Below are 17,611 nucleotides of genomic sequence, written 5' to 3'. Positions count from 1 at the left end.
ACGTTAGCTGCAATGTCAACTGACTTCGGTTTGGCGAGCAAGAAGTAGGACCATGTTTTTGGCCGAAGCGGAATTATCAAGCTCATCGGAAGTAATTCCAACCGAATTCACTTCGGGTAGTTAGAACTTTGGTTTAGTCGTAGGAAACGATCGATTTCTGCAGGAAGTAAAATTGTTCTTTTTGTTAACCGATTTCAGGATCAATTGCCACAAATCGTTTCCAATAAATTACATTGCAGAAGTGGGTTGGAAAACGGTCCCAAATCTACTTCTGCAGCTAAATCCTTTGCCAAAAGGAAAAACTTTCACCGCCTTTTTCTTCCACACATTTCTATCTCCAGTTCCGGGCTGCTTTGGGAACTTCAGCTCTCTCCCTCTCTCTCCCTCTCTCTCGATACAATGCAGGTATGAAGTGGAGAAAAAAATTCAATTTTTTCCACACAGACTTCACCTCGACATTTTTGCAAATTTCGTGAAAGCAGAACTGATAGGTTCGAATTCTTCCTTCCTTTTTTTTTTTTTACCATGTGAAAAGTCTCGCTAAAATACCGTTGGAACGACGCTAATGAAATTCTGTTCGCGAAGGAGTTGAAGCAAGGACTGAAAATCCTTGGATGAGCCTAACTTCTCTCGGCGACGAGGTTCAATTAATTACTCGGGGAACGAATTGAAATATCGATTTCCAATTTGCCGACAACTTTTGCAGTGGTGGTAAAAAGTTCATTGATTTTCAAACCCCACCCGAACTCGACGCGCGGATGGTAAGTTACGTACGTGAACACCTTAAACGTTACATTCGTTCAAGAGTATCGTGTTTCCAAAGTAATGAGATTTAGGGCGAAAAAAAAGATCGCGTTAGTAAAAGCACTTTCATCACTAATTGTAAGTAGACGAAAATTCAGTCTGAAAGGTACTTCAAATTGAAAAGCAAAGATCGAAAAAAAACTGAGAATCATTCCGTGTAATATTTTTTTGGAAACTGTTTCATTGAGAAAGAAAAAACGAAATCTTTTCACATCTGAACATTACGGAAATGATGAAAGAACTTCAAGTGTACTAGCGTGAATAATTCCAGTTAATACGAAAGTACAGCCGGTATAAAAATTTATATAGAAGACGGTAGAAAAATTGTTATCTTAATATGCCGCTTGGAAACAAAGTGATAATGCAGGAAAGGGAAACTCGGGGGGAAAGTATGAAACCGAAGACCGAGAATCAGAACTTGCGAAAATAAAGGAATTTCAAGCTGAATAGAAGTTATTTCTGCAGGGAGTTTGCTAATTACAAGTTTGAACTTATCCTTAATTAGAGAGTCCGTTGCTTGAAATAAAAATAATTCCTTGATGCGTGCGGTGTATGAGTATGTATAGTCCCGTGCATCGTCGGCGGATTCTATGGATTATATTTTTAATGCAAGAGTAATATAGAGACACGCGACTCAAACGAGTTCATGGGTCGTGCCAGATGAATAGATATGATATATTTGTAAAAGAGCGAAAAAGCGTGGAACAAAGTATGTGGTTCGCTGGCGTTGCAACACTGACACAGTACGCCGGTGGAAATAGACCTGGGATATATAGAAATCATGGGGGTGCATTTATTGGACGCGATCATGTAAAATTAGGCCTTTGTGCACGCGAACGGTTCACGCTATTTCTTTACCACTACTCTGATTCAATATCGATGACGGTAGATATTTCGCACGCCAGCCACAATAATTCAGTGGAGCAGGTAATATTGGCGCGGTAATGGTTCAACCATTTGGCTCTGTGTCGTTATGCTGTTATTGGTGGTCGGCTACGTAAAGGGTCGCTCGTTTCAAATGGACGTAGATTCGTACGGAAAAAAGTCGACGAAAAAAAAAAAAAAAAAAAAAAAATGAACGGAAAAAAGAGAAGAGTGGCAGAAAGAGGGGAAAAAGGCATAAAGCATTTTCTGGCGGTTGTTGGCGAGTTGTGAAAATTCTCTACGAACAATTTTTACACCCGAGATTATTTATGTGCTTTAGAGGGACCATCGTGGAAAAACACGTTTTAGAATTGTGTAATCCAAATAAAGGAGACAAGGCTTATGAGCTTTACATCGGTGTGTACGCAAAGTAATAATATTTTTGTTTTGCAAACGGGGTAGAATTATGTTGGTACGTTTGGATTATATGAGGACCCAAGTGTACGGCCTGGCGTTGTTATAATTTTTGAAATGACATCCTTTAATCAAGAATATCACACGCCGAACAAAGTAATTTGTTTGTAACTTGCTGCCCGCGATTCAATTATCATTATCATCGTCGTTATTGTTATTATCAATCATCGTTGTTCTTTCTCTTCACTATTTCTTCAGGACTCGAGAGTTTTCAATTACCATTGTGGGATTTTGTTTTTCGAATTAAATCAGCTTCACCCTCTTAATAATTTTATCATGTTTTTTTTTTTTTCATTTGAAAATCGCACCGGAATACCACCATTCCACAATGAAACACCCGTTATAGAGCCAATTAGATCAGCCACCGTATGACTCCTCGTTGATTCCCATCCTCGTATCATAACGAATCGAAACCAAATATTATCATTGCGTGATATATTGGACATTATTGCATTTCGAGGAATGTGGCTTAATAATTTTTTAGCATTTGTCCATATGGATGCAAACCGTTCCCCCTCCCCCCCCCCCCCCCCCCCCATCCGACTGTCATCCGCGTACCACAATGCGGTGCAGTATATTCGAGGAATTGTTCGAAACACGATCGTTGGTTTTATTATCAAAAACTCGGTTGATTTTTGTTTGTTTTTTTTCTTTATTGCATGGTTTACTTTTTTCCATCGTTGCGACGTTTCAATGAGCAACAGCGTTTAATTTTTACATCAACATCGCTCGAGTTTTGTGAAGCTTAAAAATCCGCTAACTCAAATTCATTGTGTACAATCTCCGTGCTGTAAATTCGTTTATTTATTCGATTATTTATTATTGTTATCTTTTCTTCTCTCTCTACATTCAATTAAAATACTTTAACATCGCTGTATTCAATCTAATATTTAAAGTAGAGCGTTTTGTTTGTTCATTCATTTATTTTAATTGTGTTTTTCATCGTGAGGAGAAAGGGAAACGTTATTCTTCTGATCGTATGAGATATAAGTTTTTAAGTAATACGATTACGCCTACATGTGGTAAAGATTTCACGCATTTGGAAAAGTTACTTCAGAGAGAACCGCAATCCAGGCGTTAAATAGTCTTGACACTAGTGATAAAAAGTTGCTCGAAGTTCAGCTCTACTGTGGTCGCCTGGCTTGGCTTCTGACTATTACCAAAGCGCAGGAAGTAAAGTAGGTAAAATACTACCGTGTAGGGCGTAGAGTGGTGTAAATCACTTAGTGCAAACTGTAGCTATATCGCTCCATCCCTTAGCCAGTTTCCCACCTATATCCACCGCATGGCTACAGGATTTGAAAGGGGACGAAAAATTCCAATGCGATTCGCACAAGTTAGAAATTTTGAAAACAGATAAATCACCCCGCACATGGTTTCTTCTTGGGACCTTGCCCGGAGAGCACTGCGAGCTAGAAAAAAAATGAAGAAGAACAATTTAATAATTCTTCACCTTTTTTTTCCGTCGTGTGCGTCGAATCGCGCGAGCTGGTAAAAGCGGGCGTACGAAATCATTGCTACGCGTTTCGCGATCGCGTCGAAGAGAATTGAATCGTGATACCGCGTGTACAAAGTACTATCTTCGAAAGAAAGAAGATGGGAAGATGTTCATGAAGATCGTCGGGGGGTGGACATGAGAGGGACACCCGTGCGGGCAACACGTAGAGACGCGAAAACGTTGGCGAGAGGGTATTTCCCTGGGCGATACAATCTCGCCATCGTTTGAAAGCATTTGAGAGGGTGTTAAGTGTAGCAGACCCTCGAAAGTGCTCGTCTACTCTCGTAGGAATTATGCTCGATTTTGCTAGCTTAGATTTGTTGAGTTGGCCCGAGTTATTTTGTCGCGGACCCTGCGCAGAAATCATTTCAAATTTTCAGACGTCGACGGGACTCACGTTATTCAATGAGAAAACGTTCGCCGGCACACGTACGAACGACGACGGCGTAAAATCGAACGCCTCGGAGCGCATACCGCATAACCTGCCGCTGATATTTCATTTATTATTCAAAGCAAATGTCTGACGCTATTTTTCGTGTTTTATGGTCGAGCCCCCGTTAAAGCGGCGTTGGCTGTACGTTCCCTCGTGTAAATCCCACGTATACGACTTGGAGTGTCTGCATCCCGGATTAATTTCCATCAATGACAACTTTGAATCGAAGAAAAAAATATTTACGTCCCATTTATATGGGACGTAAACGTAACTTGATCCACGATTTACGTGATTGGAGAACTTTTTATGTTCCTGAATATATTTGGAGTAGCATCCTACAACTTTGCATCTACGTTCAGAATTTTAGTTCGGTTAATATCATCCTCTCCGAGATCAGTGTGGCGAGGGGGGGAAAAATAGCTAACGTTGGAAAGTTATCCCGACTGTGTAGGGGGGTGGAGTTGGAATCCCGCGGGAAATCATCTGCGGAGGAGAACCGTTTCTGTAACATATTGTCCTCTATCCCCTAATAAAAGCTTAGCCCACTAATGATCGTTATATCAGAAAAACGTTCGGTGGAACGACTAACGTTGGCTCTCGATTTCCGAGCCTCTTACAATTTCACATTCAAAATTCCTTCTTTATTTTCGTCCGCATAAGCAATTCCACCTTATTCCGCTTCCGCCGTAAGGAAGTAAATAATCGACGAAACCTCGAGCATAATGAATTTTTATTAGCCACCCTATTTATACCCACTCGATACTTACTCTTCCGTGAATAGATTTTTTCGGTGAATAAACCTGCCGAATACTCGAAAATCCTTTTTCCCATAGATATACGGTAAATGTCATCGGAATCGTTCTTGAAAATCAAAATTTGTTGACGTGTTGAGCTTTACACGATTCACGTCATTACGAATCAGTTTTTCTATTTATCTCCGAATGATGCGAGTGTCTTGTGGCCTCTTTTGTTAACTCAACTGTAAATGACGTAAGCCGCGATAACAAAATAATTTCGGAGCCGAGATGGCGGCCGGGGGTGTTCAAGGGTTATCTCAATTACTCCCAAAGATTCTTGGAAGTCTTTTAGCAGGTCTTTTCGGAGAGGTGAGGATATTCAAACAAATATTCAGGGCTATTACAGTCTGTTGGAAAAATAAATAAGCCGGCATGCCGCCGTTCTATAAGTTGAACATGCTTGAGTATACGTGCCTGCAGATGTATCAATATTGCGGGCATGTAGCTGCACGTGTGGTAAAGGCGACTCGCTTCGCGAAACAATGGATTCTAGATGACTATAGCTGCGACATTTAGATCTCGGGAGCAGATTGTTTCGATGAAGCGAGTATAAAAGGGAGAAACCCTGACCTCGGATGGTCGCGCGCGAAAAGCATCCTTTATCCCGGTTATCCCGGTGCATCCGAAGCTATTGTCTTCGAGAGAGTCGCGGGGAGGGTTCCACCCTGACGACGTACGCGTGACGCGAGATCGGTAAGATTACGAGCGGTGCAGGTATAATAACGACGGAAGTCGGTCGGAAGGTGGGTATATAGTTTATTAGGTACGGGGCGTAAACTTATTAAACTTTGGATCAGCGCGACTTACAATCCGCTCGGTAAACGAGGAGAGTTTGAATCGCTGGTGTTTAAAGTTGGCGCTCGGCAACGAGAGCAATTTCATTTCGCGCTGGTTCGAACCGAAGTAGCTGAAGGTGAAATCAGAGAAAATCAGAGAAAATTTCTTCGGGTCTCGCGCAGCTGTGTGTTTATCACTGCGTCGAGTTCAAAGGAGACATTCCCGCAGCTGCGTGGAAAATACCGAGAAAACCGAGCCACTCGACCGTATTCCTGAAGGGCGTGCGTTTTTATAAAAAGAGGATGGTGAACGGTTATTATTTACCCCGCTTATCTCCTGCCACCGCGCGCAAGAAACCGCCGAAAAGTGCGATTTCCGATATCGGAGATTGCGCGCGCGCGCGCTCCGACTCGACAAAGGCACACTCCGTTATTACAACAACGCCAGGGTCGCGACGCGGTTCGCTTTGTTTTCCCTCATTGAATCTTTTCACAAATTTATTTGAAAAAAAAAACAACCCCCCCTAAATATCGAGCCACGCTCATCCGCTAATTTCTTTTTTGTACGCGGCGTTGTTCATCCGGCTTCGAAATCGATATCCACCCGAGGTCCGAGACCCTGCGAAAAGGAGAACAGGAAGCACGCGAAAGCCTCGGGCTGGAATGGAGATGTCTCTCACTTTTACACCCGGCTTCTCGTCACTTTGTGCAGTAATAGGGTCCACACGACCGGAGTGTTACCGGCTGCGAGCAGCGGGAGCGCCACCGAGTCGGCAAGTGTTTTAAAAAACACCCGAACGTGTATCAACCTGTCCACCATACTGTCAGCTCCGTCCAACCAGCTCCAGCTTACATACCCGCTCCTCGAATCCCTCGGGGCTCCGCGCGTGCATCCCGCAAGTGTCGATTCGAACGTGCGCGCGATAGGGAGCTATTTTCGATAACGAAGCGAGTTCGATTATTTTTTGGTCACCCCAGCGGTAGGGAATTCCCATTTTCTATTCAAGGGATCCTCTCAGCCCGGCGACCGCGCTGACCCGATCGCCGCCCGGTCTGGGTGGCACTCGTAGGCACGGCACGGATCGAACCAAAGGGTCTGACAAACGTTGGCGCAAATACTCGCTCGGCCGCCCTCCGGGAATGCGGGCCCACTTCCTCGACACCGGGCCGGGATAACTCCGCACTCCGCACTCCGCACTTCGCAGGCCGCTCTCCGTTCTCTGTGCCTCGTAGACACGGGCAATACCGACCGTGGACGAACACTTCGAACATCCCTGAATTTCAGACGACGGACATCGCGTGAGATCGTGAAAAAGAGGACGACGGAGCGGGCGATCTCGAGTCGACGGACCCTCGGAGTTGGCGATCGATATCCGGAGGGTTAATAAATGTATAATTGCCTTCGGATAGACAGGTCGGGCGGTCAGAACGAAACGCGGAATTTGGCACCCTCCGCTAAAGCCCTTGGGAACTGTCGATCGTGCGGGTTTGCCTTTTGATAAATGGCTTCGCATTACACCTAAGACCTTCTCTCTGGCCTTCTACGTCGCGCGACGTTGAGTGAATAATGACCGGGCGATGTCACAGTCCGTGGGGAAATTCGATCTAATAAATCCAATTTTCAATCATACGGCAAAACGCAAATCACTACGACATTCTCTACGTCTCTGTGCGGTATGACCCTACTCCGCCTCGACGAACAAACGAGTGTGTCTACACCTCTGCGACGTACGTACCTCCGAGTCACGTGGATATTCGTAAACCCGACCCGCCTATATCGCCTATGCAACAAATACAATCCATCCGTCAATCCCATTGTCCCAACGAACACCTACGACGTCGTTGTTTGCGACAGCACCTGTTCACACTTGTGCCATTTCGGTAGACCGCTGGATGGGCGATTGGCGCATCAACGCCAAGGACGAACACTCCGTTGGTGGTTGACGTTCGAGTGTTGACGTTACATCTGCACCCCAAGCTGCACCCGACACATCTTACCGCGTACCACCGCCACCACCGAACTCTTACCGAGTGAAACCGGCGACGGGACAGAGGAATCTTCTCTCCACCGATACGCGTACGGAGCGTTGTCCAATGCCTTCAACAATTCCTGTACTAATAGTAAGAGACGTGCAGACACGGCTGAAGGGCTACGATAAACCTCCGACTTGCACTTTTGGATTTCTCCAACACTGGAATTTTTGGACACTGAGAAAAAGGAAGCTCAATATTCTTCAATTCCCTCCATAATCGACCACCCCATGAGTCGATGGTCGCGTTTCACCGAAGAGAAGATTTCGAAACCTTGAGCGACTTCGAGATATTTTTACTCCGACTCGTACTTAAATGAAATTTTTTTCATTCAAACGCGGATAATCAACAACTCAAATTACATCAGCTCATTTCAATCGATATCGATGGCATGATAACTAGATTATCGTGATTGGCCGAATTTCCGGCGAATTCTCGTTCATCCGAACGGTACGAGCGAGCAGAAGCGACGTAGACGGAAAGTTTGTGATATGGTCGAATGTGGGTACCACCGTACGTGCGAGTAATCTGGTTACCTAGCGAATTCTGCACGGACAATGGGGAGTAGCATCGGTCGTCCTATTCTGCGAATAAAAGTTCACGGAAGGACAGCGGGTAGGGTATGGCGGTGGGTAAGGTACTTCGGCGTGTGTCGCGAAGACAGGGAGTAGTGCGTCTCGGTGTCTTCCGAGCCAACCAGCGTCGGCACCGACTGCAGCCATCCCATCGCATCACATCCCATCGCGTCGCATCGTCTCGTCACCACAATCTACGGAAATACCGGGAACCTATCAAGACTTTTACGTCGACCAACTAGCGTTGGCTGTCGCGGGTCGATAACCCTGTGGCGGAGGTACTCAGCCACTCTGCAGACTCCGGTGATATTTCTCCTCCTGTTGATATTGCTGCACACCAGGAACGTGCGAATCTTTCTTATTCTCCTCCATCTCCCACCGTATTTTCTCTTTTTTACTCGGTTTTCCCCACTTTTTTTTTTCTTTTTTCCTCTTCTTTTCTTCTCTTCTTTTTTTTTTTTTTCTCACCTACTCGATTCCCCAATTCCTCCTTCTCTTTTTCCCTCCACATCTCGGTATCTTCCAGCACCCATCCCAAGGAAACACACTCCCCTCCCTATACGTATATCCCGGGTATACCACCTACGACTCGGAAACGGAATTGCCGGAATTATTTTCGTTTCCAAATTGATTTCTTACCAGAGACGAATCTAAGATGGATCGCGGAGTCCTTCGTCCCATAGGATGCCGTGTAGTTTTGGAAGTTCATTAATTGCGTAGCTGCTACCAAAGCGCTATCTTTGTCCAGCCAATTATATACCTATACCTTTTGACGGTACGAGTTTCCTAATCCTCCTTCTATGTAACCGCGACGGTGTTCGTCCGTATTTTATTTTCCTCGTTCTCATGGGCACATGTACGTATAATGTACGTACGTGTGTAGGTACGTATGTACGCTTGTGTAGGTACGTACATACCCCTTGGGTTGTAAAAATCCAGATCCTCCGCGAGTGGATTTAGCCCAACGTGCGAAAGCTGGTACTGGCAATATATGACCGTATAGAACCCGGTGAAACGGGATTATAGTTATATGGTTATGGTTGTAGGATCTTGTTGGGGGGCGTATAAGGCTGAGAAACGAATAAGGCGACGATGAGGTTCGTTAGAAAATGAGTTTATTTCATTTTTACCTGCACATATTATAATTAATATGCGTTACGTACTTATACGACCTGGTAACGGGCATGTAAGGTGTTTCGATGTACATATTATATATATGCGGCAAAAAGAACTCGCGAATTAATAGGGGGGGGGGGGGGGGGGGCGGGAGCGGGGGGACTATAAAAGAAAAAAAAAAAAAGATAAAACAAAACAAAAAACAGGAGTCAATTGATTACAATTAAAGATTGGAAGTAGCAGAGTGACGTACCCTTGAATCAATACACATCGTATGTAGATATAATATATGTATATTTTTTTTTTTGTTTTTCAATCGTAACGGTATAATTACCGTCTTTACATCGTGCCATACGTACATGTATATTGTATAATGTGTATGACGCTACATGGTGAAAATTACGCATATGTGAAATAAAAATAAATATAATAAGCGGTATACTTGGTGCGGCGCGATATGGACGCTCGGTCGCCGGGTCGACTCTGTACGTGACGGCTGCTGAGATTATTAAAATAGTTTAATCTGGCGGAGTTACACGGGAAGTGGCTTCCCTCGAGTCGGGAGGGTAAAGGTTGACAGGAGATGCGGAAGGGGTTAAGGGGTTACGGGGAGATGGGGAGATGGGACTAAAAAGCAGATTATTTCTGTTTTTTTTTTTCATTTTCTTTTTCTTTTTTCTCTTCAGATGAAATAAAAAGTGCGGGAAAAAATACACGGTTGTCAGGGTACAGAGCAGACTCGAGCGTAACGTATCCCAAGCCTCCGAGAACTTGGACAGCTAGGCGCGCACCTCAGGTTCGAGGACAAGCACCGACGTCTACATTCAGGCATTTGGCAGTTACCCCACTATACGTACAACATCTAAGTATAGAAAGAGACGCTGCTCAAAACACACTCATTATGAAAAGACTCAGTAGTATTCATGCAAACTGACGCCGCAGAGTCCAATTTGAGGAGGAAGAGCGGTCGTCCTCGAGCCTAATATTATACCTTTCGTCCTCTCTATCCATCTCGTCTCTCTCTCTCTACTCTCGCATTTCCTTCCATTTCCTTAATTTTTTTTTACACATTTATTTTCATTGACTATTTTTTTTTTTTCTGTTCGTTTCTCTCTCTTTCTTTTTTAATCATCCTTTAATTTTTTTCCATATCTGAAATCTTTTCCTCTTTCATTTTCTACCACGCCACTCATCCACTCGTCAACTCTCACTCTTACTCTTGCTATCCTCACTTTCAACTTCACTCTCACGCTCGGCACCTGCACGACAGCTACCACAAGACAAGACGAGACGAGATGAGACGAACTTTAACCTTGCTGCACGGGTGACCGCGTGCTGGCCCACGTGTAATCTCTCTAATCATATTTACCGCGTTTGTCACCATCGCTGCAATTTTTCTTCACGTAGACAATTGAAACTTTTTGTCGCAATAGACAGCTGAATATTTAATAATAGTCATGGTAATAATAATATCAATTAATTCAAAATAATATTAATCATTGTAATTATCGTATATAATTGCAGTAATAATAATAGTAATATATATTCAATGACAAAAATGAGACGTTATCGTGATAGTCTGTGTAACAGATTCCTTATAATTGTTCTTCAATTTTTTTCACGTTTTTGCTTCATTTTCGTTTATTTATTTATTTTTTTTTATTATTTTTCTTACCTATTTATTAATAAGATTTAAGATCGTGTACCGTAGCAGTATAGTAGTTGATACGATGTAGCAATTTTTTTTTATCTTATTCTTTATACAGTTTCCATTGAGTTGAATCAAACGCAATAAACGCAATAAAATAGAGTCGCGGATAAAAAATGGAAAAAAAATGTCGTAATAAATGCGCGGCTAAATAAAATACGTTCGATCAAGTCGATGGAAAGTGTGTCGTCTGCTTATCGTGTGCCCTTTCTTTTTCATTTCTCTCTTCTTCTTTCCGAACAGCATACGTAAAATTATTATAATATTATTACTCAGACACGTGTGGTACAATATCTGCATCGCAGGCAGCATATACTCGTGTGTCATGCGTAACATGATAGAAAATAAAAAAAATGCGACAGGGGGTACACGCGGTTATGGGATGTTAAGCATAGTCTATTTTTTCTTTGTTTAATATTTTTTTTTTTCTGCTCTCGAATTTTCTATCATATTTTCGTTGTAGCGCGACGGGACCGTTAAACGTATACGCGTTCGGCGGATCGACGACTCACTCAATATATTCTGTCGAGCCAAACTCGTGTAATTGGCACTACCCTCTCGCCACAAGCAGTAGGGCTGAGTCGGAAAATTCATAATATGCTCAACTCTTAGAAAAATGTAGAATTTAATAGTTTTATGAAAAAAATTTGAAAAAGAATTTTCTTTGTTTCTTTCGTTCCGCTGACCGATCGCGCTATTGTTGTCGTAACGATTATAAAACGACACGAAGTACAAGGACGTAACGTCGAACGACGAACGAAATCCAATGTTAGGGAGTAACGGTACGAACGAACGCGTTAGCATCACTCGGAACAAAGGGAGTTGAGATTTAACATGGTTTGCGCGGTCGCGAGGTGGCCATAAGGTCAAATCATAAGAGGAAGATGGGGTCGCGGCAGCGCTGCCTATGGTTTGGGATCCAAAGTGGCACGGAGATCGTTCGGCGGATGGGAATATCCTTGATATCGTACGACTGGCCCAGAAGGGTGGGCTCTCTTGACCTCACGGGGATCCCCCAACCTCCGCCGGTCGCGCTCCCTCCCCCCCCCCCCCCCCCCCATCTCGCGTGCTTGGCTTAGGCAGAGGAGATGCCGCCAGAAGAGGCAATTAACCTTCTGCGCCGCCCCTTCGCGCGCGCATCCACCCCCTTCGCCTGGTGGAAACCCTAGGTGCTATATTCCGGCACTCCCTTGATATCCTACTCCACAGACATCTGCATAATCACGCTCGATTCCCAATGCTAATTAGAATCTGCGGTACGTTGCAAATACACGACCCATCCCGCACCCACATACGACGCGTATATAACGTACAGCTGGGTGAAACACCTACTGTCGGAGAGTTTGCACGTATGTGGGTTTGAGTACGCGGTGAAAACGTTCGGATTAAAAGCAAAAGTTGTCAGACTATTTGAGAGGAAATTTATGGATTCGAGTTACGACTCCGACGATTCTTTGATCGCGCTAATCTGGATTTCAAAGTTTCGCGTACACTCGGCTAACTAGACGTACGCGGATGTATTTTCTGGGGAACAAAAAAAAAGTTATCGGCCGCTGGCTTATTGCGATATCCTCACGCACATTGTCCATTCGCGAGTGACGTAATTACTCGGGAACGAAGATTGAACGCGATTTAGCCACGATTATCATTCCTTTTGTTCGAACGAGATGATCGTTATTACGAGCTTGATTGTCTCGTTGGAATAAAATGACTGGATTATAATCGTTTTAATAATCTCCAAGTACCTCCTTATCTCGTTTAATTTCTATTGCAATTCCCGATATCCGAGTACGCGAATTATTATACATGCATACACGTATGGATCCGTGAATACACGTATACGTAACGTTCGCGTACTCGGAGGAGCAGTCGCTGTATAAGGAGGTGATTAAACCGATGGCGGAACTGGGTATCTCACTCGCTCAGAATCGGCGTGAAAAACCGGAATCGTAGAGCTTGCAGAGGCTGTCGGTGCGCCCGGGGATACCCGTGTGCATACCTGGTACGGAAACCGAGACCGAAAGTGCCTCCTGATGCTTGAGGATCTGCCGACGTCTCTGCCATGTAAAAGTCCACGCGGCGATGATGGCGATTTGGACGACGAGGAACACCGTACCGGCGACTATCGCTTCTCCGAGGTTGATGCAGACGCCGCTCGTCGAATCCGAAGATTCTATGAAGATCGTGTCCTTGGCGGCAGCGGTCGCGTTCCCCGTTTTACCGTCGCGTTCGAATCCGAACTTATCGGTGATCTGGATCGTCTGAACCACCAGGAGGTCGTCTCGCGTCTGCGAAGTTGAACGACGACGTCGTCTACCGTATGAGATTACCGAGCGCAAATCACCCGTTGATTCTTCCTGATCGCACTGCACCGGCGGACAATAAGGTATGCACGGAGTCACCAGGGCGCGGAATTGCACCACCTCCGAACTCGGGAATTTGAAAGCGTCGAAATGCGACAGGAGAATCTGAAACAAATAGTCACACGTCGAGTTAAGTTCGCGTGAAATACGTCAGGGGTAGAGGTATCTCGCGAGTCCGTTCCTCTGGTCGATTCCATCGTCGAATCCCTCGGTACCGAACATGCCCCACCGAAACGAAGGGATGAAAACGCGAATACAAACGAAACTCGCCTCGAGCCAGTTTAGAAACTCCGCTCAGATGTTCGACAACTATCCGAATTAATTTCGCGAAAACATGCGAGTGTTTTGTTTACTTTTGAAATCGGTCTCCCGACTCCGATTTCACTATTTTTCAAACAGCGTTAGAACATTCGAATTTACCACTATCGATCGCCACTCCGCGGTACATCTCAAGTGGTGAAAATTAATTACGTCGATCGATGTGTTCGGCACAAAGATCCGAACTCTGCGCGGGGAAATAGTTGAACGGGTTGGAATTTTCGCGTACACGGATTCATTTGATATGCACGGGTATTCGTGTGTACGTATAAATCGCGGGTATACTTTTTGCAAGTACCTGCAGCAAGTACAGCCCAATTAGTCCGGCGAGTAACGGGGCTTGCAAATAAATTTAACTACAAGTTCACTACACGGTTTAATGCTCGAATCAGTTTTACACCGGCGTGGAAAATGTTGTAATAATTATCGTAAATTGTTCTATGTGTACGTAGTCCAGAACGACGCCTGAATGGAAAATTGTATCTTTTCCTCTCTTCTTCAGTTTTCCGTTTTCCGTTTTCCGTTTCCCGTTATCCTCTATCCTTGACCAACGAAATTTGAAAAGGAGAGTAGTTTTTCAGTAATTTGTAAAATTGAAAAATAGCAGAGGCTAGAATCTTTGGAGACACGGTTCGGGGAACGAGGGAAATTTATAAAAACAAGAATAAACAACGAGTCGGGGGCGACTTGTAAATTACCTCGACCTCCGCAGTGAACGATATTACTCACTTAGGGAACTCGTTTTTCCAAGTCTCTCTGCGCTCTCTCTTTTACGTAGTTACCGCAATACCGGCGTGCGCGAATTTGTGGACACGTCCGTTTTCATTATACGCCACTAACTTTTGAACCTTCCACAAGATTCCGTCCACTTTTAAAACTCGGGGAAGATACACGCAAGATTGAGAAATGTTTCCAATTTCATTCAAACCGGTTGTAAAATGGGAGCTCTACGCCAGACGTGACACACATACCGCAGGTAAAACTTCTGCCAAATTCCCCATCCCCCATCCCCCCGCCGGGGGCTCTAAAACGAACCAATAGTCCCGGGTGAAAACGGTGCTTTAAAAATTGATAAAAATAAACGAGTTACGTGATGAAATTAATCCACCCGACGGTATCGACTGTGTTTACCCAACACGTCCGATTGGTCTTCCGGCCACGCAATTAGAAGGGGTTATAAGAAAGCGTGCAACTCGGAGAAAACCGCAAACCGTTAAGAAAGAAAGAATGGTGCATCGATCGCGTGGTTTTTGCAGGTTCAACGAACTGAGAACAAATTTCGCATCGCGCAAAGATGTATTGTAGAGCGTAGAAGCCGCCCGCGTGCCCGCTTTTTAATTCGCGAAATATCTGACGAGGTAACGACGATTGCATCGGCAATCTTCTCATTACGGTTATAAATTCCCTCTTTGTTTGCCGGGCGCTGTTATTACTTTCTAATAAAGCAATATTGTGGCGTTCTTTGTAGTAAATGACGTGGAACGATGCCGCTAACGAGACGGCAGAACCCGTGGCTGCTTCTGGTCGACTCCCATTGGTCGCCGCGCGATGGAATAGATTATGTACACCGTCGTTTTCTTTATTTATTTTATCCCCCTTTTTTTTTTCTCTTTCTTTTCATTTCATTCTCATTTGCGTTCACTTATTTCTTTCCATTGCTTTTGCTCGCTGCAACGCCGTCGGAGGTATTACGTATTATACGTACGTAGCTATACGTATACGTTTCTCCGGGCGAGCCGGCGAGCCGCACAAATTCTCTCGCATAAAGTGACGAGATCCACCGCACCATCTATCAACCTGTTCCGTTGCAATCGACGGCATGCTTGTACCATTTATTAAGTTTCCTACCAGTTACAAACGCGTCGTCGTCTCAGAGAATCGTTCAGCAACACGCAACAGGATTTGCGGGCTAATGCAAAAATTATATTTAGACCGCGTTAACCTACCTAGGCGCACCTGATCCCACGATGTCGTAATTAAATCGAGATTAAGGTAGCGGGAGAAAAAATTCAAAAAAAAAAAACAGAAGCGAAACACGAGACATAAAAACCCAAAGGCTAGAAGCTTGCCGTTTTGCGATTCAAATACAGTGAAAAAGGAGAAACAAAAAATAAAATCCAGGATAACTTGCCGGCATAATTTTCCAGCCACGTGGTCTCACCGGACTCATAAATTCGTTAGAACAATACACAAAGTCAGTGCCAGGTTATTCTTTTTAACCCCCGCGCTCTGATATCTCATATTTAACCAGCTATTCGTTGACCCCCCCGCATTTTTTCATTCGCCTTTTACTTTCCTATCGCCGCGTCCAAGGTCGCGTTTTAAACCGAAAGGAAAAAACGTTCGATTTCGAGACCGCCTGCATCGGCGCTAATCGATCGATTCAACCACCTGGCCGGGTATCGGATGTAACGTCCCGCGCAAAGGAATAACGTATCGGGTTTACGCCTACCTTGCCGGAGCTGGCGGACTTGTAGAGGGGTCCCATGATGAGGTGATCGGTGGGGCATCCGCGCGCGTCAATGAGCACGATCTCGCTCGAGTCCACGCCATCCATGGCGACCAACTCCCGGACAAAGATCTCGTACGGACTGTTGGGGTTCAGTATCTGGAACTTGAGAGCGAGCGGGTCCCCGACCTCGGCGGAAGGCACAACGTCGTTTCCGCTGCGATCGGTGATTTTCATCGCTACGTTGGGAGAGTCGACTATCACCTCTTCCGATAGCGCTGGCGTTATCTCCCCGTGTACGCCTAGGTCGACTTCGTTCGATACCGTCTTGTTGGTAAGGTCGTACTGGCAAGTTATGGCTAATCCCAAATCCGAACTGGTCACTATGGTGTCGTGATGCTGGATTACGATATCGTTCATGTATCTGCCGAGACTCTGTTGCCGGACGTTGCACTCCAAGTCGTCGTAGGCCATGCGGAGTTCGAACTCCAGATCCGATTGGACGTCTTGAACGCACGAGTTCGGGGAACCTTTCGCGTAGACCTTGCCGTTGAACAATTTGCTCGTTTGAATATGAGCGACCATCTGGCCAGCCTGACAGTCTATCGTGACGTTGTAACAGGAACTGAGTTCGTAGGTCGAACCTTCCGGTATGTCCAGGTAGGGCTCCTGGAAAAAGAAAAACAGCATCCCGGAGGAGGATGTTTCGTTAGATGGGATCGTCGCGTTTCGGAGTGCACCGATTTCGGTCAACGGACTGTTACCTGAATGTCGGTGAGCGTGGCTCTGGAATGATGACTGAGACGGCAGACCATGTCGCCGGTATCTCCGTAGTCGTAGGAATGACAACGGAACGGCGAGTTGAGACAGAGCTCGCGGCATTCGTCGATCGATCCGACGTCTTGATAAACCGAATCCACCGTCTTCAATATGCGGCCGGTAAGTTTCTTGAATTCGCAGAGTTTCATCGGTTCGTCGACGCAATGATTTTCCAAATAGTCGACACCGTTAGCAACTTGGAAGGAGCTCGAACCCGCGACGGTCAGACGATCCATTTCGGAAAGTTCGCATGTCTTGGAGGAATTCTCGTAGTTCGCGGACCTGGAACACGAAACCAAACACGAAACGTTATACATCAATTCTCAATTAATCATAGATGAGGGTTCTGGTCCGTATCACCCGTATGCCGCCGATTCTGTTCCGTTGTATCCGACCCCCGCATTCGGACGGAGTTTCGGAATTCGCGGAGCGCAAGAAAATCTAACAATCGAGTATTCCCACGAACGGAAAAGGTGAGCCAAAGATTCCAAGTCTTATCAACGTAGACGTAGGAATTACCTGGGACCGCTCGCGATGGTGGGTCAACTTCGTTATTCGCAAGTGTGTATGAATGACTCGGGTGTAC

The 17,611-nt window shown here is 45.1% G+C and overlaps 2 protein-coding genes across 4 annotated transcripts in view; one reads left to right on the top strand and one right to left on the bottom strand.

Moving 5' to 3' along the window:
* The window catches only part of LOC105684569 (autophagy-related protein 16-1), a 234,768-nt gene that overhangs the window by 106,912 nt on the left and 110,245 nt on the right, over positions 1-17,611 (top strand). The gene's annotated exons all lie outside the window — the stretch shown is intronic.
* The window catches only part of LOC105693965, a 90,281-nt gene continuing 82,313 nt past the window's right edge, over positions 9,644-17,611 (bottom strand). Inside the window, exons 4-6 of the mRNA XM_012414250.3 lie at positions 16,971-17,307; positions 16,210-16,875; positions 9,644-13,544 (exon numbers count right to left, since the gene is read on the bottom strand). Of these exons, the coding sequence (XP_012269673.2) occupies positions 12,999-13,544; positions 16,210-16,875; positions 16,971-17,307 (1,549 nt within the window). The 3' untranslated portion in view covers positions 9,644-12,998. The remainder of the gene's footprint in view (positions 13,545-16,209; positions 16,876-16,970; positions 17,308-17,611) is intronic.

This window comes from Athalia rosae, chromosome 2, assembly GCF_917208135.1.
Source record: "Athalia rosae chromosome 2, iyAthRosa1.1, whole genome shotgun sequence".
NCBI lineage: Eukaryota > Metazoa > Arthropoda > Insecta > Hymenoptera > Athaliidae > Athalia > Athalia rosae.
Note: the sequence above shows the minus strand (reverse complement) of the source record. Positions and strands in the feature narration are given on the sequence as shown.